At 38.9% G+C, this 27,738-nt stretch overlaps 1 protein-coding gene across 1 annotated transcript in view; it reads right to left on the minus strand.

Moving 5' to 3' along the window:
* Positions 1–27,738, minus strand: part of LOC130914627 (14-3-3 protein zeta-like) — a 44,964-nt gene that overhangs the window by 16,775 nt on the left and 451 nt on the right. The window contains exon 2 of the mRNA XM_057833998.1: positions 13,087–13,395. Within this exon, the coding sequence (XP_057689981.1) occupies positions 13,087–13,386 (300 nt within the window). The 5' untranslated portion in view covers positions 13,387–13,395. The remainder of the gene's footprint in view (positions 1–13,086; positions 13,396–27,738) is intronic.

Raw genomic sequence — 27,738 nt, forward strand, 5'->3', positions numbered from 1 at the left:
TGAATAAGTGAATGGTAGAAGAAGCAGACCGGCAGAGGATTGGATTTCATTACCACAGCGCTTTTACCATTCTGTTTTCATGTGTGTGAGCAGTGGTGAGATGGGATGATCATACCCTTGGCAAACTCATTCTTGGAGGAATCAAATCATCTTGTTGACTGTTTACATTTGTGTTAAACTAACCTGTTAGTATTAGTGCTGCAACGATTAATTGATTAACCCGAGTAATTTGATTAGAAAAAGCTTCAAATCAAATTTTCTGCTTAAAGTATTTGTTTAATTAAAGTGGCGTATAATGGTTTTGAAAGTGTTTGCATTTAGTTTTATTGATTTTGGTGGATACACTGCTATCTAGTGGCAACGGTGAATATGACATACCTCATTCAAAATTGCTGAACCCAGCTGCTCCCTGTTAAGACCAACATAAGGTAAGTTTTTGGTTAAGCTTATGTTTTTTTAAGAATTCGTGATTTAATTTATAGATATATTAACCATTTTGGGGGGGAATATATGTTTGAACGATCTGTGAAGAGCTTTGTGTAAAAAAAAGTTAAGTGGATTAAGATAGTGGACTTCTGCTATGCAAGTTAGCCAATTGCTCTCTTGGTGTACTTGAAACCTCATTCGTTTGAGGCTAAGCTCAGGTTTTTAAATGTATTTTTAAATGAAAGTGCAATTCTGCATAGTTTGAAGAAACACTTGGGAATTTTGTTTTGTATTTGCATTTAATGCTCTTATGAAAGTGCAATCTAAGCAAGAATTTGTTTTACATGTCCTAAAATGTGTTCCTAATTTGATTACTCGATTATTTAAACTAGTTGATAGACTAATCAACTACTAAAATAATCGCTAGCCGCAGCCGTAGTTATTATATTAAAACTTTATACTTTAACTTAACTTTAACTTATATTAAAACTAGCTGATAAACATGTACGCTTGTTCAGTTGTTTGCAATGTGAAATTGAAATTTCTTTGATTAAATAGTGATAGACAATTGATAGTTCAAGATTTTGTGTGTTAACTATCGTGTTTGGCAGATTAAACGACATGAAAAGAGATGCAGAGAATTCAGCTTTTTCTCGTGAAAAGAAAATCTGACACGAATGAAAATGAGTGACTGTGGCAGGTTGTTTCTTTTTCACTCACGCAAAAATCGCACAATTTCTTATCAGGATCATGCATAAAAAACAGCATGATGTCCAAAAAGAGATGTATGGTGGCCAGCGCCATGAGATGGGTTCATTTTAGGCAAGATTGTAGGTACACAGTTTGTCGTAATATGTTGGATAGACAACAGATTGGGGAGGAAATGGAGGGTGATCGGGCAACCGATGCTCATGGTATATTCGCACAACTTGATGTGCGTTTCATTGGCATTTTGGTAACATTCTATAATGTGTTAGGACAGTCCAAATTTCTGTCAGACATGTTGCAGTCTCCCTCCTTGGATCTAGCAGCAGCTGTCACTCTTGTGAAATCACTGCATTGCACTTTACAGCAATACAGGAGGGATGCTTATTTTGAGGACATGTGGAAAGATGTTCAGGAAACCGCTTTAAAATGTGACCTCAATTTGGAAACAACAGAGAAGAGACAGCCACAGATGGATACCAGATTGTGTGATTTCATTTTAACAGCACCATCAGGTGAGCATAGAGTGCATAAAAATGACAAGGAAAGCTTTAAGAGACATGTGTACTACCCAATAGAGACAGAGAATCCGAGCACTAAACCCCCAAAGTGCTTCCTTTTTTAGAAAAGGGATATTTTTTGTTTTTGCCAAGATCTCTGATTTGAATCTCGAGGACTTGGCCAATGAGGTCTATCAGATAAAGAGAGTGCTGGATAGAAAAGAACAGAATGGAACTGAAAAAATTGACCAGCCTCACAGAGTTTGTTACTTTTTTATAGCCTTTCAGAGAGGTGTTCCAAGAGCTTTCAGGCTAGGGAAAATTGCTGTAGTAACACCCATAAGTAGTGAATCTTGTGAAACAGGTGATTCAGTCTTAGCACTTATGAGGAACCACTTAAAGTGCGTATGAAACCAAAAAGCATGTTTATTTCATATTCCTTGCGTTGTTATATCCTCCTGGATGAAATGGACCGCTTGGGTTTGCGTTGAAGTGATCGTTTTATGTATTCAATTTTTGAATCCCGCGCCATGAAAATTAACTTCCGGCTCTAGTCTCGGGTTTAGGACAAATGCAAATGTGATGTCACCCGGGCCAGCATCTCACAACACAGCATTGTTTTATAGCATTCAGATGGACTGCGGATTCAGCCGATTTTGCGGATTTTTCGCATCATGCCAGCCAAATGTGCTGCAGAAAATTGTTGCTGCACCAGGGAGAGGTGTGTGAGCCTTTTTCACCGCGGACATTGGCCAAAACAAGCCCTACTACGGTGGGACCATTGGACTTCGAGGAAGTGAGTAAACATCGTATTTTGTATTATGTCAAATACTGGGATCATGGCACACGTTTTAATACGGAGGTGGCTTGCATTTTGTGGCTGACAATGCCACTGAGAATGCCACTCGGCCGACGACCGGCGGCTCACACCCCCGGCGCCAGGAGAGCGCTATAGACCCTACCCACCGACGTCACAAAATCACGTGCTCGCTGTATTGTTCCGCCCCCTTGTCCGTCATTTTGTGTCTGTATTATCAATGGTCTCAATTGATCGAGCAATTTATAATGCATTTCATGGAAGACCCGGTGCTTTCCGATGCCGTAAACTCACTTGATGCGTTGCATAAAAGGCGTTATGTGGAAAAGCTTCAGTTTATCCATTCGCCAGATCCATATTTGATGCCTAAATCGATGTTTTTCGACCCGCTGTCTCCGCCGTATTTGCCTGACATCTGCTAGCTACCCTGATATGTACAACTATCTTGTCCACACAAAATCAGCCTATTCTCACGAAAGTTTGAAAGACTTTAAGAGCTTGGAGGCTTATAATTACTTCGTTGCTGGTTGGGTGAAACATGTCCTCGTCCACGAAAATTCGGCAGGAATCTATCTTGTGCTTGGAAGGGTGAGTTACGAAATTTTCAATTCAAAATCTTTTGTTCTTGCTAACATCCACTGTCAAGTCTAATGTATTTCATGTCATTTGTCAATGGAGCTAGGGCTTTTAATGTTTATATGGTTTAGCGATAGCATTCTCACTACATACATACGTGTATGTTGTCGGCGATTAGCCTAGCAATGATCTTAATTGTGGTTGTCAGCCCCAAACTCTCTAAATATATATTAAATGCATCTTACCAGATATAAAATGACTACTACATAATCTGTGGTAATCGTTTGGAGCCCAGTTTTCTCGTCGAATTGCAGCAGCCCATCTCGCTCTCCTTCCGGGTCTCTCGGAATCCGGTAGAACTACAAGTCTCTCCGTCTATCTTCTCTGTTATTGCAACCGACCGCCACACACGCCTTCACCATTTTGATTATTAATGTTAACGAGCAGAAAAACACGCCGTAAATAGGAGGAATGTACGTAGCCGTAACAGGTAAACACGATGTGTTGACGGACAATTGGGCGGCACCAGTCAGGAGGCCGGAGTTGTGACGTCACGTGGGTAGGGTCTATACTGTGCTTATTGCCCTGCCTATTGCCCGGTGTTTAAATTGTTTAAATTTTCCACCCCATTAGAAATTGCTTTGTGTTAAAAATGGCAGCGAATACAGCGATGACAAAGTAAACATTACAAACTTTAAATAAAGCAATATTTACTCACGTTTGATCATGCACGGACATGTAGAAAAGTTCTCCTCAGACACAACCTGCCATGTTAGCTGCACAACAACTGCACGCCACTCTCTCACGGTTTACGTCTTCGCCGTTTAGTCAAGCATTATTTTACCCCATATTCGTGTTGACTATGTGGCAGCTACGCGCTCCTCCGACGTCGGCCGGTTTGTCCAGCTGCTTCCCCGGCAAACTAGCTCTTCTGCCTGCAGCAGGGTAATGAGTCAGACGAGCTGCAACTTGCTCGCCGCCGGGCGAGTTGCCGATCGCCAAAGACAATCGACAATCCCGCAGCCGTGTGAAATGATCCTGGGGAGTTTTGTGTGATTTTTTGCTTCGAAAGCCAAGAAAGACTTTGAAACATCACTCGGTTCGGGTTAGCATGTTGGCTAGCTGTCACGCCTCCTGGTTTGTTTACGCTCTCCGAAGCTGGGGCAGGGAAATGACAAAAGCCGGACTAACTGTGGTGGCATAAAATATAGTTTTGGAGGTGCAAGACGTGGACAGTTTTGACAATTATGGAGTAATTTTGCCATGTCGTATTTAGCACAAGACTTATTTGTCATCAACATACCATTTATTTAGCAATTGGGGAAAAATACTTCGCTAAAAAGAATATCCTGTAAAAATATTGGAGTAGAGAGACTGAAACAATGACATTCTGTGGTTCTCTTTGCCGCATTTTCCTTGTTCTGAATAATTCCCCCTCAATGGGCCGAATTCTAAATCAGATTAAACCATGACCCTGCCGACGTCATCCTCCTATTGGCGACGCTAGAGCCCAATAATGGTATGCGTGGCTAAACGGCAGATTAAAAGACTAATTTCTCGTCATCTGCGCTTTGCAAAATTGTTGTATATAGTCAAATCGTCTCAAAATATGATTCTAATTCACATAATAATGCTATTTAAGACTTTTTATCCTGTCGTACGCACTTTAAGGACAACCATGGGTGATGCACGTTTGAGTCACTTGAGTGTTCTAAACATAGAATCTTGACGAGGCAAGTCATTGGATTTGAATGAATTTGTCAGGCATTTTAGTACAAAGCATGGCAATCAGTGAATCCTTTTCTGAAGTGACAGAGAGTGAGATAATGTTTTCAGAGCATGTTAAATATTAATGCTACTTTTCATGTTAAATGGCTTTTCAAAAAAGTGATTAAAATGATTTTCCATGTATTGTATCCTTACTTATGATTAAATACGAATTATTACAAACTTTACTGAGTTATCTTTGCTTGACAGTGTCAAACAAAGATGTTTTTACCGCCACATGCAGGATCATCTGTGTATTGCCTTGTTGACCACTAAAAACACTGAACAAAGATGGCAGAGACACTTGGTCGCTGAGGGTTACATGTGACCCCTTCTTGGCCCCCGTTTCAGAAAAGTCCTAGAACCGCCACTGTGCCCTGGTCCAGATTTAGAAGGAGATCCCCCAGGACACCATCCGTCGTCTCATTAGGAGCATGGCCCGACTATGTCAGGCATGCGTACAAGCACATGTGTGCTACACAAACTACTGAGAATCACTGAGTTGTTTCAGGGACATTTTGTTAAAATGGACCAGTCTGCAGCATTATTTTTTCACTTTCATTTTGGGGTGTCTCTCATTCCCCCCCTTTAGGTTGATGATTAAATTATGTGGCATCATTTTGTTATTAATACATCACCTACTGTAATTTTCGGACTATAAGGCGCACCTGACTATAAGCCGCCATCCACCAAATTTGACACGAAAACAATATTTGTTCATAGATAAGCCGCACTGGACTATAAGCCGCAGCTGTCCTCACTGTATTATGGGATATTTACACCAAAAGATATTAACCGGTAACACTATTTGACACCGGCATCATAAGACCAAATGAACCACCATGAATTGCTTCAAGAAGCTTCATTTGGCCATCAGTGCTTCCTTGGGTGAGACAGTCAACCTCTGCTGCCAACAATGTTGTCATCCAACATGCCTCCTAGCATGCATTGCAGCACTACAGATGTAAATAATCCAAATTCATGCTCTGTGCTAATTATTTCTTCAGTTACTGTTCCAGTTGTTTGATTAATTGCTGGTTATGGTATTTGGTAACACTTTATTAGACAGTGAATGCTTTTGACGGATGTCATTAAGTGTCATCTGGCAAATGATCTCACTTTTGAATGGATTAAAAGATTCGAGGTGGACATAAATGGAGTTAGTGACATAATCTGCTGGATGAAACTTAATGACATCTGTCATAAACATTCAGTAATGCCCATGATAGTGTCTTTTCACATTATGACGGTCTTATGACACCACTGTCAAATAAAGCTTTACCTGTGACCCCAAATAAATCAACAAATAAGCCGCACTGGACTATAAACTGCAAGATTCAAAATGAGGGAAAAAAGTAGCGTTTTATAGAAAATTACAGTAATTATAAGAGAAATATTCAACACAATTTCCCCCCGTTTGGAGCTTATGTGTTTTCGAAGTGTTCCTCTAATTTTTTGAGCAGTGTATTATCCTAATGGGACTTTAGATAAAACCAAGATAACTGTAATTGACAGCAGCCATGAAATATTTCTTTAGGAAAGCAAACGGCTTTAAATGACCATTTTCAAGCAAAATGCATTTTAATAGGCAGCTGCTCGCATGATCGCTACTAAAACATCGTTGACATTGAAAGACAATAACACTGATGGAGTGTACTCATTGCAATGTTCTCCATTAAAATACTAGAGTAGAATGACTAACCTACATCGCCATAACATTGAGGTTTTTACAGCTGTGATGATCAAACGCAAAAACATGTTTATTTCTCAATTTTACAACTCTAGCGTTTGAGTGACTCGAGTTACAAAGTTATTCGTCAATCAGCGTCGAGCCTCACGTTTCCTGGGTTTGGTGGCCACAGAGAAATGATCATGTAAAACTAGAAGATGGAGATGCTTTGTTCTGTCTCTCATGGATCACTTCGTATTAATTTTAGGGCATTTCCGGATCACTTTCTTGTTAACTCATTGGCTGCCATTGACATCCAATCCATTTTGACTGGGAAGGGTGAATGAAGGAGAAAATGGATATGACATCTAGCACCGCCAATGGCACTGAAGCATGAGAATTCAGTTCAAGTCATCCCAGTTTAAATGAATTAGATGTTTATAGTTGTCAATGGCAGGCAATGAGTTAATTTTGGGTCGATTCCTTGTTACTTGAAAAGGTACCTATAGGTCACTTCCACGTTGATTATGGGTGACTTCCTGCACATTTTGGGGCATTCCGGGATCACTTATACATTTTCAATCATTTCACGCCGATTTTAGTACAGGGACAGTTCGTGACTGATTACCTCATTGTTTCATTCTATGTGGGTTAATAAAATAGATTACGTGGGTAACATTAAAAAGTTAGTAAAAAAGTATGGTGTGATAAAACTACTCATACAAGTACATTTTTTTTTTTTTTTAAGTTACCCGAGCAAATGTAACTGTTTGTCCATCAGCTTTTTGATAATCAAAATGAAGATGGTGATCCAAACGCCAAATGGTTTATAAACAAAAATAATGGAAATTGTCAAGGGTGACCAAACTGTTTTATAACACTGTAAATCCTGCACTGATAAAACAACAGTGATATCGCATAGTGATGGATAGCACAGTGTACAAATAGGTACAAAAATCTTATAATTTTTTAACGTTTCCCACCTAATCTATTTTTTTTTTTTTTAAACCAAATAGAATGAAACAATGAGCTAATCATTCACGGAGTGTCCTTGTACTAAAATCAGCAGGAAATGATCGAAAATGTTTAAGTGACCCTGGACTGCCCCAAAATGTGCAGGAAATCACCCATAATCAACAGGAAGTGATCTATAAGTACCCTAAAGTAACAAGGAATTGACCCGAAATGAACTCATTGCCTGCCATTGACAACAATAGATATCCACGTAATTTTTTAAAACTGTAGATTTGTGAAGAAGAATCGCTACTCTTACTCTGCTACTTTGGGCTACAATAGAGTCGTTACATTTTTTCTCTTTATTCTAGGTATTAGATTTGACTTTATTTTTGCCAGAGATGCCCAGAGTTGCTCTACCAGTTTCACCACTGAGATACCGCAACAATAATCACAAACTTTATTATAAAAATCTAATGTAGCAATACAGTCACATGGACACAAATGATCACGTCGGCCTGTTCAATCACGAGGTGTCTTTAAAGCTACGTGAAAAATAACCTATTTAACATAGAGCAATGCCGTCAACATTACTCGAAAGCACCAAACTCTGTCCCACTTTTTCATGATGTAATCGTTTTAATTTCATGGTAGGAAATTAAGGTTTTCTCCACTATAGGGCACTGATGCTCTTTAATTGATAGGTGAAGATTCATTTCTGTAGATTTTTCTAGTCAGAATTTGATGATTTTTGTGTATTTTTTTGGCCTGTTTCGATCAGAACATGTTTTATTTGAGTACCCTCCTCTTCTCCCAAATTTACTCTTGCCGCGCCATGCCACGCAAAATGCCCGACAACGTTTCTTTGTGTGAATTCTGCTCCCTCATCATATACTTGTACACAATAAATGGGTTTCATAGTGGCACGCTGCCTGTTGCTTGCTCTACTGTGACAAGTCCTTAATTACATGCGGGGAAATGGCCACAGCTGCAACACAGTAAGGAGAAAAAAATAATAATTAAGCGACGCCAGGGGGGCATTGTATAGCGTTTACTGGAAAACAGATTCGCAAGGTTTGACCTGTGTGCATTTTGCCAAATGTGGCAAACATTCGTGATGAATGGTCGACGTTTGTAAGCATATTCAGGGTCTCTGCAGGTTTCAACAGGCCAAATTTAAGACTTTTGACTATTGAATAAAGTTGAAGACCCATTTCATATCAATACCGGCAAAAAAAACGTTAAAAAAAACTTGCTGGAATATAAGTGCGTAGCACATGTAGTTTTGTAGTTAGGTTTGTGCATCCTCAAAAATCGAAACATTTAAAAGCATGGCTAAAGTTTATGAGTGTTCTAAATAAAAGTAACCTTAAATTCAAATTATTGGATTTAAAATATATTTAGACTTCTTAAGACCCTGCAGATACCCTAATATCAGTGGTGTAGTTGGGCCAGACCATTCCTGTATAAGATTCGGGGCCGGACCCCCGTTCCGGTATACGGTGCTTTCAAAAAAACAAAAACAAAAAAACGACAGGAAGAACAACTGCAAGGCTGCCACACACACATCTCATCTCCAAGAAGAAAGCAACCCACCAACATCAGATTTACATACACAAGTGTTAACAAGCATAATAAAGTGCTTCTGTTACGTCATTCGTTTCCACCGATATTTATTATTTATTTATTCCATGGACGTTTCCCCAGCTGCTGCAGTTATCAGAGTCTGACGATGACAGGTCATTTAAATGCGCATGCACGCAGCAAAGCAAACCGCCCTGGACTCAGTTGTCCGTTCATTTGGCTGACATACTGACATGAGGGGCTTATTTAATATATTTTAATTGCTCTGATGGGGAGCTTCAGAACATCTTACCTGTCAATGTGCATTTTGGACTTATTTTTGTTCATTTATGTTAAGCTAGTTCATAGACTTCATAATGATATTGACGGGTCAGGTTCGACCTTCAGTGCGCCACGTCTTCAAGTAGGGGGCCATCCCACGATCCGCTTCAGTTATTCGCAATCGGTCGCAGCGACACAGTACGAAAGCTGTACCACATACAAACTTGAAGGATTGTCTCAGGAGTGATTTGTTCGAGGACTCAAGGTAATTATTATATTTTTCGTACCATACATGCATTTTGAAACGTGAAAAAATATCAATGGGAGAAATTAGCCGCTACAGCATTGGCATTATACTTCGTAATATTTACGCAAAATAAATGCTACCTGCACGGTTTTTATGCTCTTAATCTAGAATCAAGACTCTTACGTCCATATCTATGAAAAAAAATCAGGGATTTAAGCATTCATTCTAGGGCTGCAGCTATCGAATATTTTAGTAAACGAGTAATCGACTGAAAATTCTATCGATTAATCGAGTAATCGGATAAAACAAATATTTATCTAGCTAAAGAGCAATTATAAATATACATGAGAAAACAAGACCTTTCATCTAATATTGAACCATTTTCAGTCAATCAGTGTCTTTATTTTCGATGTACATTGCTGAAAACAGCCAACAATTGCATCTCAGATGTGACTAGAATAAAAAAAAAAAGACATTAATTGCTTTCACTCAAAAACACTTTTAGATCTTATAAAAAATATATTCTTACCTAAAAATGCCATTACGCTTGATAACACACATCACTTAAAAGTTAGGTTTTTTTCCCACGTGTTTCAATTAAATTTCCATTTGTGTCAAGCTATTTTTAAGTTCTAGTTAAGTTTTAAGTTAGTCTAAACTGTAAGTCCTGATAGGATTTTGAGTTTTTGCAGTGTTCAAAATAGATGTATTGTAACATATCAAGTTATAATATGGCGGGGATATTTGCATGCGTTCCTGAATGCACCGCGTGACGTGCGGGGGTGAGGGAGGTGCGGGAGAGCGAGCGACGTGCCTTCCTGTTGTTGTGGTTCTGGCGGGTGCGTGTCTCAGCTTTGGCAGACAGCAGTCGTGTGTTGGTTGTTCCACAAGTTCCCAAAAAAGAAATACCGGTAATTGAAACCTAGCGAAGTGGGTGACTCTTTGTCAACGTTACAGTATGATACCTGCTGTATTGGAGCACATTAGGGACCAGTGCTACTTGGTGTTTTATCCAGCAATGACGACTGAGCTAAAATTGACAGTTAGCATTTTTAAGTTTTTATTTTACACCCTCATCCCTCTACAGCGCTATGTTTTCACAGATTAAATAAAGCCTGTATGTAAGACACGTTAGCAACGCCTCGACAGTGGTCATAATGTAGTGAAACCTAGCCCTCCGCAGGGCTAACATTACGTGAGCGAGTGCTTTAAGATGGCGGCTGTTTATTAACACTGCTGACTCATTTCGCATCTAGTTCAACATACATGTGATATCTACGAGACGCATCAGACGCTACCTGCTACTACCACAGTAGCATCATGCGGGCTAGTTTTTAGCAACGTCGACGTAGTTTGTAGCGGCTGTTGGCTGCAGTAAGGTCCCCCCCCCCCCCCCCCCCCATTGCTTCTTCCTCTACGCACGTGAAATGAGCACGCTGTCCCGCATAAAAAGTAGCCCGGGCAAAATGTGATGCTTAGAGCTGGCAAAATTAAACGATTCCTCGAGGTGAATAAAATTACTGGATCAGTTTTTAAACTCGAGTTACTCGAGTATTCGTTTCAGCTCTAATTCATTCACAAGAATTTTCAAAGGAAAAAAGCTCTTTGTTTACATATGATGGCCGCCAATTTCCTTACAGACTAGCCTCAGAGTTCGCAATATTTACGTAAAATAAATGCTACCTGCACGTTTTTTTTTGCTTTTAACCAAGAATGTAGACCGTTTTACGTCCATATCTATAAAGAATTCATAGATTTAAGCCTTCATTCACAAGAATTTTCACCGGAAAAGCTCTGTTTACATATGGTGGCAGCCACATTGATTGACAGACTAGCATCGTACTTCGACATTTTTACTTAAAGTAAAAGCTAACTGCACGTTTTTTTTGCTTTTACCCAAGAATCGAAACTGCTTTACGTCCATATCTATAAAGTATTCAGGGATTTAAGCATTTATTCACAAGAATTTTCAACGAAAAAAGCTCTTTGTCTGTCATTCCACTCGGTCAGCTTTGACGGCCATGGCAACAATGCAGGCCCCCCTATTAATCGGCCCTGCACCCCTTGTCCCGTTAATATCATTATGAAGTCTATGGCTACTTATATATTTCCTAATAATTTAGAAAAGTCATTGTCAAAACTTGCGCGATCTTCATAATATAAGTCATCTGTGCTTATTTTGTGAATGTATGTTACTTATATTATTTATAAAACAAGAAGTAAATGTTTCCATTAACTTTAATTTTAATGTACATCCTATGTTCTTAAGTAGTTAAAATTAAAGTTTTGCATTTAGATTTGAGGAAATTAGGGAAAATAAAAATTAGGAGATGGGGGTTACTGCTGTTTTTGTTAACTTTTATTTTGCAAATCTTTGAAAAATTAAAATCAGTTTTTTATGTGTTGTAGGAATAACTGCGCCAAAAGCAGTTTTCTTTGCATTTCAGTGGTTTTATGATGTTTGACACCCCCCTTCTCCCACAAAAAAAAAAAAAAAAAAAAAATCTGGCTGAGTGGTGACCTTTATGTCAGGGAGTTCCGGCAAGAAATTCTCGCCACTTTCACCCCTGCCTAATATTAGTAATATTGTGAATTAAGGAATCTAAGGACGCCGAATGTAAAATAGAATTGTCCACTTTTTTTTTTGTCTATTGCTGACTTTTTTTTTTTTTTTTAGTTCTTGGGGCAAGATTTATTTTTTGCGGGGGGACCAAAATCTGCCTAAACGTCGAAGAAATTCACTTGAATAGAAATATGAATAGCACAATTTAAAATTACTTCCATTACATATAAACACATTTCCCCAATGGATTATAGCATTTTTTTCTAGTTTTAAAAGCATTAGCGACAATTAGGCCACCACATTTTGAAGTACCATAAATCGTCTGTTTTTGCCTTCATTTGACTCGACTGATATTCTTTCACGACGATCTGAACAGGCCAAGTCACACTGAATCTGATATTTTCAAATCCGATCCAGGCCACTTTTGTAAATGGTTTAAATCTGACATGGGTTAGATTTTCTAAAATGTGACTACAGTCTGAACAGTCCAGTCACCCGAAACCAGAATTCATGTGGGGATGACGTCAATTTATATTGCTTAGCAACAATGTGAAATAGCAGGAGAACGGATGGATGGATGGGATGAAATAATTCAAAGGTGACTTGAGAGAATCAACCACAGCAGATGGCTTGACTCTGAGTAGAGGCTGGGCTGACCGCAATCGAAAAAATAGAGAAAAATAAAAGTGGTAAAGCCAGATTTAAAGAGGTCAAAGGCTCCAATCAGCTAAGCAATAAAGCAAGCATGTTTAAGCTGCTCGTCACTTTGTTTTATGCTTCTGCGCATGCACGTCAGTCAATTTTGCTCAGCGCAAAGCAGACTGCAATCTTACACACGTGTCATTTTAGAGCCGCTATGGATAACAGCGGTATAAACGACCAGACAAAAAAAATTCACTTAGGTCAAACAAACAAACAAAAAATCGGATGTATGCATTAAGACAGATGGCTTGAACTTCGCCTCAGTTAAACGTCACATAAATGTTATTGTGCAACGCTTTACAAATTAACACTCACCAGAACATCCGTACAGATTCCATTGAGCTGCGTCTCAATTTTCTCTTGGTACTCTTTGGCCATTATCTTTTTCCTGCCCTCTTCAGCTTTTCCCTCGATGCTTGCCAGAACACGCCACGAAGAACGACAGGCTCCAACGACATTTTTGTAGGCGACAGAAAGCAGGTTGCGCTCCTCACAGGTCAGTTCTGTGCCCATGTTAACTACCTCCTTCATCAGTTCAGCCATGTCTTCATATCGCTCTGCTTGCTCGGCCAGTTTGGCCTTTATGATCAACTGCTCCTTGGAATCCTCAGTCATGCCTGCTCACTGAAAAAAACAAATGCACAAGGAAAGAGGAAGACAAACGTGACTTGAGTTGATACTGAACGGGACAAGCACATACCTGTCAAGTTGTACGGTTTCGGCGTAATTTGTACAAGTGAGCAATGATTTTTAAATGTGTACGCCGTACGTTCAAAATGTGTATGTTTTTCGTGCATTACATGTTTTTTCTCCGTTCAAATTTAGTCACAGTTTCGGCAACTAGACAATGTTCGTTACGATGTTGGTTGAATGACCTGAGAAAAGTCAAGAGACACTGAGAGAGAAGAGCGGGAGTGGGAAGGAGGGAAGTGTTGTGACGCTGTAGCAAATGCGATGCTAGGCGGCTCAAACATTTCCTGACTGTAGCCGACAGCCTACAATCTACGCCCACTTGATGCTACACTAGATATCATATGCATATAGAAATAGATGCGAAATGACAGACTCGGCGGCGTTTGTAAACTGCCGCCATTTAAAGCAGTAGACCAAGGCTTTTTATCTAAAATATTCCTAAATCGGCAAAATCTTGACTTGAATCTATCTTTAAATGATGAAACCGTTTTAAAACTTTCACATGTCGAAAGTAGACAGAAGGGAACTAATGCAAAAACAGGAGCAATTTTAATAACTTAAACAGTTGATTCACAACATTAATTGACACACAAACATAGCAAAGGTTACTGTTTTTTTTTTAAATGAAAAATAAAAAACCATGAAAGGTAACACCAGTTACTTTTCCAAGTAACTAATTACTCTTACATTCAGGTAACTGAGTTAGTTACTCAATTACTTTTTGGGAGAAGTGATTTTTAACTGTAACTAATTACTTTTTTTTTTTTAAAGTAAAATATCCTGAGTGTGTTGCTAAGACCCGTGTGCATCTATATGAGGTGAGTACATGAACCCTCTTGTACTGTTTAGCCTTTATTGTTGTCGTTTTTGAGATGTTAATAGTTAGCGCCTAACGCTAAACTAATTAGCTAATTCGCTCACGTGTATTTCGTATGCGGAAGGTGTAAAACCATGATTAAGTACAGCGGTAACACTACAAACATGCGAAATAGTACAGAAATCTGTGAAAAAGTATATTGGTTATAAGAAGTCTTATTTCTAAAGACACTTTGTTTCCAGAAAATGTGGAATTCATCCCACCTGTGTAAATTTTATTGTATTGTTGCGAGAAATAAGTATTCCCTTTAAAATGGTTAAAGTTTTTGCCTTTTCTTGTAAAAAATAATTAATAAAAAAGCAGCTTAAGGGCAGCTTTTTGTTGTATGGGCATGTTTCCATCGTTCCTGTTCAATCATTAGGATATTTTAAATAAATAATGGACATAAATATGTTTGGCTACTTTATTAATGAGTAATGTTCGATGCATCGATAATCGTGATAATCGTGACACCATGATCATCGTCAATACCGTGTTCATCGTTCAATAATCGAATCGTAGCACCCGGAATCGAATCGCGGGGTGCCTAAAATGGCACACCCCTACGAAGAGTTTATTAATTATTAATAGCAATTATGAATATTTTTTGAGCACATAAACTTTTGGTTTGCCTCATTAAAGCAGCATGTGTGCCGAGACATGACTTCCTGAATCCCTTTCATATACAGCAATCGTCATCATTTACAGATAAACCCTCTTAGCCTAGATTAAACGGTATTATAGGAATACAATCATATATTGCGGTGCTGCAATTTTTTGCACTTTCAGTTCTTGGATAAATGAAAAATAAATAAATAAATAAATACATTGAAATAAATTGAATCACCTTAAATGTATAATGCAGTACTTCTCAAATAGTGGGGCGCGCCCCCCCAGGGGGGCGCAGAGCGATGCCAGGGGTGGCGCATGTGACCTCGGGGAACATGCTTTTTTTTTTCTTTTTTTTGCCATACTAGAATAAAGTGTACTTGCGCATCCACTCAGTGGGTGGCAGTGGCGCTCTCATTTTCAAAGTGCGCGCAGTATTTTTGAAGTAAGCAAGAGCACACAGACGAGAGATATGAAGAGCTGTGCGCCGTTTTTGAAAGCCGTTTTCCGGCCGGACTCACGCAGCGACCCACTGTCTTCTCCGGTTCTCACGTGTCCGCCCGAGACGTGCCATTTTCGGCTTGGGATCGTCACGACGACCGCCGTCACCTACGGTTCTCCATCGGCCGCCGAGAATGCGCTTTTTTCGGGCCGTTTGCCTTTCGGCTTTGACATTTAATACAGTGGTAGGTGAGGAAAGACCACTGTTTACTGTGTCTAAAAATGATTATAGCGGACAGCCGGAAGCCAAATCAATTAAGACGCCACTTAAAGACATTAGACCCCAATCTCATTGATAAGCCGCTTGGTTGTTTTTCAGCGAAAACGTGCCGAATATTGCCAATAATCGTCCCGCTTTGTCAGTGTTATATAAGTAAACCAGTGAGCACTGTTAGCATGCTCAGTGGAAAATACTATTGCAAACTGGAGGTGATACTGTGAGCACCGAAAATAAAAACTGCCTCCCACCCCTTCTATTCAGTTTTGTTTTTTCGGTCAAATTTTTTGGCATATTGTCCTCATGAGTTAATGTTTCTAATAAATTTGAATTTGTTATTATTTACTGATTTTATTTTTCAGTATCAAATGTTAAAAATGTACCTTGAGTGTATTTTTACAGTTTGGACATGACTATTTTTTTATTTTTTTTTTAAATTCAGGCAAATTGATGCGCGTTAAGTCTTTTCAGTTACAAACAAAACAATGTTGATAAAGTTATACTTTATAAGTTGATCTCTGTTATTTTCTATAATAGAAAAAAATGACAATGTGAGGCAGAGGCGTACTTATAATAGCAATATTATAAACAAATGATACTCTTTACAGTGGCGGCAGAGTTTGGGGGGGCGCGAAACATTTACCTCTTCCTTGGGGGGGGGGCGTAACAGAAAATAATTGAGAAGCACTGGTATAATGCAACAATAGAAAAATAAGGAAACCAAAATAACATTTTTTATAATGGAGATGCATTGTTTAAAGAATATAAAAGGAAAAAAAAAAATACAAGGATAAATTGAACGCAATAAAAAAAAAAAACATGGTGAGTTAACCAAAGTCTTCCCAAACAGAGCTATTAAAGTCATCTGTTGAAAATTCATCTATTGAAAACTAATTTTAATATTGCAAAATATCGCAAAACAACAAAAGTCGCAATGAAAGTTTTTTCCAATATTGTTCAGCCCTAGTGTAGCGACTATAATATGACCGTTTAATGGCAACAGCTATTTTTCTGTATGTGCCTGCTTTATTTTGTGTCAATGCTAGGGTTGGGCATCAAGCATTGATGGGATCCAGGACTAACAGTCTTATGCTCCAGGAACCGTTCGAATTTTTAAATTTCAATTCCCTGTTTCGGTGCCCTGACCGCAGAGTGGTAAAAAATAGCTGCTAAACACCATGAAGAAGAAGCCACATGAAGCGTGTGTTTGTGCATTGCAACTTCATTTTAACCATGGACACGGTGCGGTGGTGCTCAAACGTTTGGCTCAACTTCACAAAGAAAAATGACCATTCAGCTCAGTGCAACATTTGCAACACAACTATAACATGCAAAGATGGCTGCACGACCAATGTAACTAAATACCTCCGGCTTTAGGAAATACAAGTGCCGAGTAGTGCATAGCTGAGTGCCACGTATTTGACACGCTGCGCCGGTCCTCTAACCAGTCGGAACCAGGTAAACAATAAATTATGTCTGTTTTCTGCTGCCCGCACGACCCGACTCCAAAATAAACTGTAGATTATGGGTGGATGGATGGAATAGTACGAGAATAAGTCGTATTATTACATCGACTAATGTAGCTATATAAGCAGCTACGTATTTTACGTAGCGTGTTGCCGCCTCTGTTAAAATCAACAGTATTAAAAGATTTTTTGTTTTAGAATCGGTTTTACAAATAAGAAAATCCTTATTATTTTGCATCATCTACATCAAATTATAATCAATTAAAAAAAATTAAACTAATGCTTCATTGTAGCTCCCAGCTAAGGTACATGTATCTAAAGTGCGTAGCAGCTCACAGCTACCTTACCCCTACGTAATATTTGCGACTTTTTCTTGCTTTCTCATATTTATGCATTCAAGCTTCATCTACACCCAGTGAATGTGTGTTCTCCACTGCAGGAGACACTATCTGTCCAAAACGCTGACACTTACTGCCTGAGAAGGCAGATATGATCATTTTCCACAACAAAAAACGTTTCTGATTTTATACTGCTCCCGCTGCTGCTCTAGACTGGGTTTTACAAGTTGTTTTTGTTTGTTTATTTGTTTCATATTCTGCACCAGGTTAGCCCATTAGTAGGAACTCAATGACATGTAAAAATGCCTGCAGCATAAGACAATCTAAAACATAGGCAAAAGAATATGTGTCAATGTTTTCTTCATGAGCTTTTGAAAAATAAACCTCTTTGTGAAAGTGCATTCGTGTGGAAAGAAGCGTCATTATATTCAAGTTCAAAGACTGATATTTACTGTATATGCAAGTTAAAAATAGCCCCTTAAGAAATTCATAGTTAACTGAAAGTTCATATACTTTAAAAAATAATCGAGAACTTATTAAATTAATATGAACTATGCAATTTTTTTACCCTGCCTAATAAAAGAATCTGAATTGAGAATCGTTTGGAACCGGAATTGAAACTGGAACCGTTCAAATTCGAACGATGCCCAACCCTAGTCATTACTGCCATTATAAAATGTTAAATATTTCATTGGCATCATAATTAGAGCAGTACAGCTTAATGTGTGTGTGGGGGAGGGGGGTACTTGTGTTGAGTACTCATGTCACTACAGCCATTAACAATAAGTTGTCCGATACGCAGTCCTCTGTTTGAAGTGCACTGTTCGAGCCACTCTTGCTGTAAGTCATTTGTGTTACAATGACATTTTTGCACAGTTGCCATAGCAATAATTACAACATGGTACATTCTTCAAGTCATACAAGCCGTTTTTAATATTTATACTTGAATGCTTATTGTTCACAATATATTTTTTTATATATATTTAATGTTTCTCTGAATGTACATTTTTAAAAATTTGTTGAATTGAAAGCTGGTAAATAAATAAACGAGAAACGATCAATTTGTACTTCATGCATTTAATTAGTTTTTCAAATTATATAACAGTCCGCTTGGGTTAATTTATTGTCATTTATTGTTATCGAGGTAAATCGGCTCAATTTACCCTGATAAGTACTTAAGGCCATATCGCCCAACCCTACATAACACGAGTTTTTCTTAAGATCTTTACTCATTCCTGGTAAATTTGTGCTTCACACAACATGACAGTAGAGACAGGATTTAGTTGTGTTTGCCTTCCAAACCTCACTAGCGAAAGCAATGCACATTCACACAGCAGTTAAATTTTTCACCATTGGCCACCATGCTGCTGCTCTCAAACATGTTGCAGCTTGCAGTTTTGTAACGTCACTCACTATTAAGTCAATACCACAAAACTTTGGTATCGTGTATGGTAGACCTGGGCAAAGTATTCCAGCACCCGGCTTGTCTACTGTTTTTGACAGGCCCTCACAGAATTTATGTAATCAGGAAAAGTAAAATATGTGGCTCTTTTGTTTTGAAAGCGCCTATTTTAATGCGCCTGAACGTGGGTGGTGTATTACGCCTATTCAGTGTTGCCAACAGCAACATTGTCACTATATTAAGTAATTTTTCTAAGCTTTCCGATTGAATAATTTGAACAACTTTATATGCTCTGCACCTAAAGTTAGGAACAGTCTGAAAACATCTCACCTTATTTAGCCGGGGAACAACTACACTCAAGGATATGACTGGGATGTATCATATGACTGTAAGATGCTGAATATATAGTTTATCTACCATCCGTACAAACCTGCCTTGCAAACACAGAACCACCCACAACCACTGGTATTCTTCTCCCACATATAAACTACACCACACCCATTCCTTCCCATACCTGTGTCTCACCCAGGAGTCTATTTGTAGGAAAGCTGCAAAGAGAAATCATTTAGAACAGAGCTTTAACCAGCAAGAAGAAGCGTCAACGACGATTCTTCACATACCCAAACTACCTGCTGTTAAAAAGCAAATTCTTAAAAGGACATCAGTGACCAGATCACAGCATGGCACCTACTATTTCTTGAAATATCAGCTCCAGAAAACCATTTACAGGGTTCTTGCAGCCTTTTAAAAGTCCAATTCAATGCTTTTAAAGACATTTTTAAGAGCTTAAAAAAACAATTTAAGACCAAAACATGTCGCAACAATTTCGGATGACGAAAAAAACTACATAACAACTAATAAATGATCTATTTTCACCTTTCTGTAGTGAATTGGAATGAGTTTATCAGTAGTAAACGTCCAATCAATTTGCAGTGGGAAGGCCATCCCTCCCACTTCAAACGGATTGGACCTCTATGGCCGTTAGTGGCAGTCAATGCCAGGCAATGAGTTAATTTTGGGGCATTTCCTGTTGATTTTCGGTCAATTCCTTTTCCTTGAGGCATTTACGAGTCACTTCCTGTTGATTTTGGGTTCCTGAAAAGGAAGTGATTCAAGAACGTCTCCCAAATGACTAGGAAGTGACTCAAAATCAACAGGAAGTAACCTTTAAATGCCCTACAATGAACAGGAAGGGACCTGTAAATGCCCACGAGCATATCAATAACATTTTGGGCTTCAAAGTACCACGATACATCACCTTTTCGATATATTGTCACATCCCTACTTTGCAGCGAGTACTGTTATTTTCACCAGGGGCCAACAACCTGTTAAATAAAACCATCTTCCAACCATTTTTGATTAAAATCACACTTCCCTATATCTACATATTCCCACTGACCTCTACAACCGCGAATAACCAGGAAATGGTGTAATGGGGACAACTCTAGTCGCTGACGTACGCCGAGATTACGGACAATGTCCGTATAACATAAGAGTCATGTGAAAAAATTAGGACACCCAATGGAAGCCTGTCTGTTTTCTAACATATTTCGTCATATAGATATTTAATATCAATTTGAACAGTCTTGAGAGATTCAAGTAATAGAACTAAACAATAAAATTTTTTTTTTTTTTTTTAACTTTCTGTAAAATGTAATTATAAATAAATGCAATTTCTGTTAAGGAATAAATTAGGACACCACCACATTCAATCCTTGCCTGGCACGGCCAGACTGTTATCCCTGTATTTTACAAACACTGTGACAATAGTCTGGGACCCAGCCCATTAACGGCCTCTCGAGCACGGACAAACAACCCTCCAATCAGATTCGTTTATGTGCGTGACGTGTTCTTAACGTGTAACGTCACTCTTCCGCGTCTGAAGTCGTCTCCACAACAACACACATGACGAACAGGAGAGCCGAGAATATGCTCCAATCCATGGTAAAATCAGTTTTAAATGACCAAAAACACATCGACACAAGCCATTGACAACAGTCTGTCTCGCGCTAGCCATGTTGAATAAACTCGGCTCTCCTCGTATGTTTACTTCCGCGCGCAAGTCCCTCGTCCTGCCCTCGTCGTTTTACTAACGTCACGTCCGCCCGTCGCTGATTGGTCCACTCCGCTGTCTGTTTGCTGTGGCTTGCTCCGCCCTGGAAATTGTATCCGCTGAATGGTGGCCAGACTCAATAGCTGGAACAGCGGTGAGTCTGGTGTACCAGGCTAATTCAATCTAGTGCTGCAACGATTAATCGATTAACTCTAGTATTCGATTAGAAGAAAAATATTCGAATTAAATTTTGCTGCTTCGAGTATTCGTTTAATTGAAAGTGGTGTTGTAATGGTTTGTTTTGAAAGTGTTTACATTTAGTTTTATTAATTTGGGTGGCTACACTGCCCTCTAGTCTGCCTCATTTCACATGGCTTAATGCAGCTGCTCCCTGTTAAGACCAACATAAGCAAAATTTTTGTTTGAGCAAATTTTTTTTTTTTTTATGCATTCGTAATTTTGTTTAAAGGTATATTTGGCTGGTCTTGTGGGAATATGTGTTTGAACTAGTCGTTAAGAGCATTGTAAAAAAAAAAAGCGTTGGCATTTTACAGCATTTAAGCTAGCGGACATTTGTTATGTAAGTTAGCCAATTGTTTTTTTGTTGTATGTATATCCTCTTTTTTTTTTTTTTTTTTTTTTTTTTTTTTAAATACCGTTTGAGGCTCAGGTCAGGTATTTAAATTTTTTATCTTCCTTATCCGATTACGTGATTATTCGGACTAATTAATTACTAACTAACTAATTAATCGACTACTAAAATAATCGATAGCTGCAGCCCTAATTCAATCCCACTTAAAATGGCTAAAATCACACACAGGGGTATCACATCAGGTGCACATGATTAGACCATCATTACCCAGTGTTTTGAAGGAGGCTTGCCTTATTTAAACCTCACATTTAGTTGGGTGTGCCCCTGACTGTTGAAGTGAGAGAAAACATCATGATGGGATCAAAGGAGCTGTCTGAGGCCTTCAGAAAGAAGAATTGTAGACGCTTATGAGTTTGGTAAGGGATTTCAAAAGATCTCAAAAGAATATAAAATCAGCCATTCCACTGTCCGGAAAATAGTCTAAAAGTGGAGGACGACATTCAAAACAACTGCCAACATGCCCAGGTCTGGCTGTCCAAGCTCACATTTAGTTGGGTGTGCCCCTGACTGTTGAAGTGAGAGAAAACATCATGATGGGATCAAAGGAGCTGTCTGAGGCCTTCAGAAAGAAGAATTGTAGACGCTTAAGAGTTTGGTAAGGGATTTCAAAAGATCTCAAAAGAATATAAAATCAGCCATTCCACTGTCCGGAAAATAGTCTAAAAGTGGAGGATGACATTCAAAACAACTGCCAACATGCCCAGGTCTGGCTGTCCAAGCAAGTTCACCCCGAGATGCTAAAAGAAGTCTCCATAAACCCTAAAATGTCATCACGGGACCTAGAGCAGGCTCTATGTGAGAGTGCATGCCTCTAAAATCAGAAAGAGACATCACAAGTTTAATGGGAGGTGTGCAAAAAGGAAATCTTTGCTCTCCAAGAAGAATAGGGAGGCCAGACTAAAGTTTGCCAGAGTGAACGTAGACAAAGACCAGGAATTCTGGAATAATATTCTTTGGACAGATGAATCTAAAATTGAATCATTTGGACACAAGAAGAGAGGACATGTCTGGCGTAAACCCAATACAGCATTCCAGGAAAAGAACCTCATACCAACTGTGAAGCATGGAGGTGGAAGTGTTGGAAGAGTTTGGGGATGCTTTCCTGCTGCAGGACCTGGCCAGCTCACCGTCATAGAATCCACCATGAATTCTATTGTGTATCAGAGGGTGCTCGAGGAACATGTGAGATCACTTGTGAAAAAATTTAAAGCTGATACGAAACTGGACCCTGCAGCATGACAATGACCCAATACATTCCAGTAAATCCACCAATGACTGGCTGAAAAGGAAGAAATGGAGAGTTCTGGAATGGCCGAGTCAAAGCCCAGATCTTCCCTTTGTGATGCTGTGGAGGGATTTGAAACGGGCTGTACATGCAAGAAACCCCTCAAACATCTCACAGCTGAAAGTATTCTGCGCTGAGGAGTGGGGAAAATTTTCGTCAGACCGATGTCAAAGACTGGTAGATGGTTACAAAAAGCGTCTCACTGAAGTTATTTCAGCCAAAGCTATTAGGTAGTAGGGTGTCCTAAGTTTTTTCTCAGTTAGAATATGAATTTTGTTTATATATTTGGTTTAATGTGTAAAACAATGTTAATTTTTGTTGTTTGTTGTGTAAAATCACTTTTTTCCAGAGATAAAGAAAAACAAGATCAGAGGTTGATATGTGAACGTTTCCTAATAGAGAACTGAATATTTCATGGGGTGTCCTTATTTTTTCACATGACTATATTAATCCCAAAATCTCGTATTTTATTGGCCATTAATAAAACATTAACACACCACTAGAGGTTTTACCGCAGGTCCTAACGTGTCCCCGGCATCAAACACATCGTCTGGAAATTTAATAACTATTGCAGTTTTCCATTAAATTTAAGAAAATTTAAGACTCAAATGATCTGTATTTTAAATTTAAGGTATTTTAAGACTTGTTCAGCACCCGCAGGAACCCTGATTCAACATTATTTTTAGATATTTTAACGGCTTCCCCCTCGGCCATCGTGAGAAGTGGTACCGAAAATTATTGAATCAATCAGTGGCACCTTCTTATTTCTGTTTCAGTGTTCATGGTGACTTTGGCTTGGCTTTTCTGATTTTAGATTAGATTTCCTTTAAGCGTTTTCTCACAGTTTGGTCACATATTGAACCCATTTTCCTCCCATTTGTTCCTGATTTTGTGCTGTTGTTAACGGGTTTCAAGACTGATTGCTTTAACATTTCTGTCTTGACCGTTTGATGCCTGTCCAGTATGCTTGGTTTAAACAATCTTCCCATATAGTTTGTACTTGGTCCAGATTTTAAGTCACAGCTATCTGTGAACACACACCCTGCAAACTTTGCAACACAGTGTAACGATTTACCTCCTTAAAGAATTTTGATCATCCTCTCCTTTGTTTCACTTGGCATCTCTCGTGTTGAAGCCATTATTCAGGTCAATCAACTTGGTGGAACAGCTCACCAAAGTGCAATCACTCATTTTTTACTGCAGTGTAATGAGCTGATCAAATCTGATGCAGGTATTCGGTTTCAGAATTAAATATACAGGGTGATTACATACTTTTTTCCCCCTTAGAATTAAGTGATTCTATAACATTTTCCCATGCTTGGTCTGAAAACGCAACCGTTAGAAATAACCAAGATTGTTTTAATACTAGGTAGAGGGTTTCCCCTAGGATTTTTTAAAGCTGTGGTGGTGGGCTGTATCGGAGTCTGACAGCCTCACCATGTCGTGCCACAGCAAATTTTTTTTTCCCCACGTTTTTTTCCCCCAAGAAGAACCATAACAAAGATATATTTTAAATATTTCATTAGCCAGGCTCATATCGTAGCTCTCAGCTATGCTACATGTACGTAAAATGCGTAGCTGATTACAGCTACGTTACCCTTCATAATAACACGACTTTTTTTCTCGTAGCAATAGTGCGACTTACATCTCATAGTCCAGTGGTCGGCAACCCAGAATGTTGAAACAGCCATATTTGACCAAAAAAAACAAACTGATACAGTATGTCTGGAGCCGCAAAAAATTAAAAGCCTTGTATAAGCCTTATAATGAAAGCAACACCGGCTGTGTGTAACGATATTAGCTATAGTAGCCCACTATCAAAATGACTAAGTTGGCTACAAATACATAATTAGCCTTAAAGATTTTTTTTTTTCCCTGCAGTGGATCCTATAGAGAATGACGCACCATGTGACTACTCTGTTGTACGATGCCACCTCAGGTTAAACTTCATTACAATGTTAATGAATTGAAAGAATGTTCATTTGGTCGTGTAGTGGTCATGTTTGTCCTCCTACAGAAACCATATTAAAACAAAAAATATATTTCCCTCCCCCATCTTCTTCCATTTTCAAAAACCTTTGAAAAAGCTCCAGGGAGCCATTAGGGCAGCGCTAAAGAGCCGCGGGTTGCAGACCCCCGTCGTCGTCATTCTTTTTCCTTTTATTTGGTCCTAATACATACAACATTACCACAACTATAGTCCTTCTGCTAACAGACCCATTTCATGGAGTAGGGGGAAAATTCTAACAGCCGTGTAAAGAGTTTTACTAGTTTCGGTGAGAAGGTAAATAGTTTTTTGTTGTTCGTGAACTACTTTTCCACACAAACGCACATCGAGGTACCATCAACTTAGCAAGGAGAGGTATTAGAGTAATTTTTTGAGTGTCCCAGAGCTTGCGAAAATTGAAAAAAAGCACATTTATCAAAGTTTTCGGTCTGCCGAAACAGCCTGATAGCACAGATATAAGTACGCCTGCACCTAGTTGTTGACGGTAGCACTGTGGCGCTCTGGGCTGCGCCTCTCGGCGCAAATTCATTCAAACTTGTTCTTCCGTCCAAGATGGCCGTCCACCGCTCACTTTCGACGTAAAGTCCGATTCAAACTACTGTAATGCCCCAGATATGGGGAAGAAGTAGAGGAGTCGGTACTGGCTTACCCACTTTATTGTGGTAATAATAATCAAGAAAAACGATAACAAAATTACAGCGAGCTGCCGCGACATGCGACCACTATCTCAAGGCCGTTCTCCCATTCTTCCTACTCGGTTCTCCCTGCGTCACAGCTCCCCAGTCTGATCGTCTCTTAACTCATTTGCTCCAAAAAACGTATGAATACATTCTATTTTTAATTGTTTCAGTGTCCCAAAGATGTATTTGTACGTATTTTACGGGGTTTTTTTTTTCATAAAAGACATCTCTGGGTCCTGATTCAACTGAGCATCAAAGCACAAAGCTGAAAATACATTTTAAAGCAATAAAACTGGCCACTGGAGGGCAGTAGCGCATTTGGTAAGACCCGCAACCCGATTCAACAGCAACAAACGGCCGGGCAGCACGGTCGGAGCGCTGGCGGAATAATCCTAGACGACTGAAGAGAACAACCGAGAGGACGCACGGGATGCCAGGTGCTGGACGACCGAGCAGAACGACTGGGACCACCAGTGCAGCGGGCTTGCCGAGCAGACCCCGCAGAGACTCAAAAAAATCCATCTTTATGAGACAGGCAACGATGAGGGAAAAGTTAACCCGGCTGACGCGGCGACAACAGCATCATCTTGGCAACAACAGCGTCATCTCTAAGTTAGTCAAGTGTAAATAAATTGTTACTTTGCTATCAAAAGCTCTATTTGTCTCGTTCATTATGATATTTTGTAAAAGGAAAACATTATTCAGATGTTTGGGATGTAACTAAAGCAAAAAATAGGTGTGTTAAAGTCAAATTATGTTTCAAATGTATGCATTTAAAAAAAGCTCATTTTCTCTGTTTTTTCATCAGAAATTGGAAAATTGCTCAAACTAAGCTATTTTCTAATGCTGATTTCTAAAGAATGGAAAAGGAAATTACTTTTTTTCCAGCTGAAAGAAGAGAGTCTAATCTTTCTTTTGGTGCGTTCCATGTTTATATAGCAATAGAACAGAATTTTCTGTGGGCCTTGCAAAATCAGTCAAAATCCAGTATAACGGCCGGGAGCGAAGGGCCTTGCTCTGGTGAAAATGGCTGGAAGTGAATGCGGTAAGGGGGCCGCACAGAGTTACAGACGTTGCAATACACAATGAATAGTTTGTTGCTGAACCCTTCACACTCAGCTGCCGCCAGTTTGAAATGGCCTTAAAAAAATAAAAACCAAATAAATAAATCACCTTATTTGCAAGGCGTAGCAGCTTCTATTTTGGTGTGGCAGTGCGCCACAATCTCTTATATGTAGGGGAAACCCGGAGGTGTGTCCAGATCTCATGCAAGATCGGAAACCCGGCCCAATCACGTCATTTTGGGAGGTAAAAGGGGGTAAAAAGATTGGGTTTTTAAAATGTATTCTGTCATTGGCTGCCATTGATGGAGATACATGTTCAATCCATTTTGACTGCATCGCTGACAGCCCTACCAGTCAAAATGGATTGTAAGTCTATGACTGTCAATGGCAGTAAACCATGATCACTCAATGCTAGCCTTCCCAGTCAAAATGGAATTCTATAACGGTCCATAATTGTCAATGGTAGTTAAGGTCTACAGGCAAAATAATGATCCAGAAATATCAGGACATTGCAAAAACAAAAGACAAACAATGTATATATTATGCACATTTTATACTATATAAATAATATTTACACTGCTGAAATAATACTTCACAGAACAAAGAGAAACTGTCCAGCAACAGAAAAAAAGGAAAAATCACAACCTGGAATGTATCACATTGGATGACCTACTAAGTTTATTTATGTAAAACAAAATATCTAAATGTACGTAACTTGTTTGGAACCTTATTTTTTGTTGCACCACTGATTTGCCAAAGAAAGGGATGAGTGAGGGTAATCATTATTATTTTGCTTCTCTAAAACCACTGTAAAAATAACCATTTAATATGGCTCTAATATTGGGAAAGCTTTGTTGAAATTGGTAAAAATAAATAAATAAATTTTAAGGATTTGATGTGCCTCAAAATCAGGTGACTCGGACTAGGGACATCCCGATTTAATACATTTATTTTGTGTTGCCATTTGAAATGACTTGTGTCATGTCAATGATCTGTTTTTTTTCTCCCTACACGAGTGAAAATCTCAAAAGGCTGATGTCTCCATAATATTTGCTAAAAGGTTGTAGTCATCAAATTAACCCAATAATCTCAATTTTGGGCGGAGCACAACATTTTTCACAACAACAGCAGAAACGTGAATTA

The sequence above is a fragment of the Corythoichthys intestinalis genome, chromosome 4, assembly GCF_030265065.1.
Source record: "Corythoichthys intestinalis isolate RoL2023-P3 chromosome 4, ASM3026506v1, whole genome shotgun sequence".
In the NCBI taxonomy this organism is placed as follows: Eukaryota; Metazoa; Chordata; class Actinopteri; order Syngnathiformes; family Syngnathidae; genus Corythoichthys; species Corythoichthys intestinalis.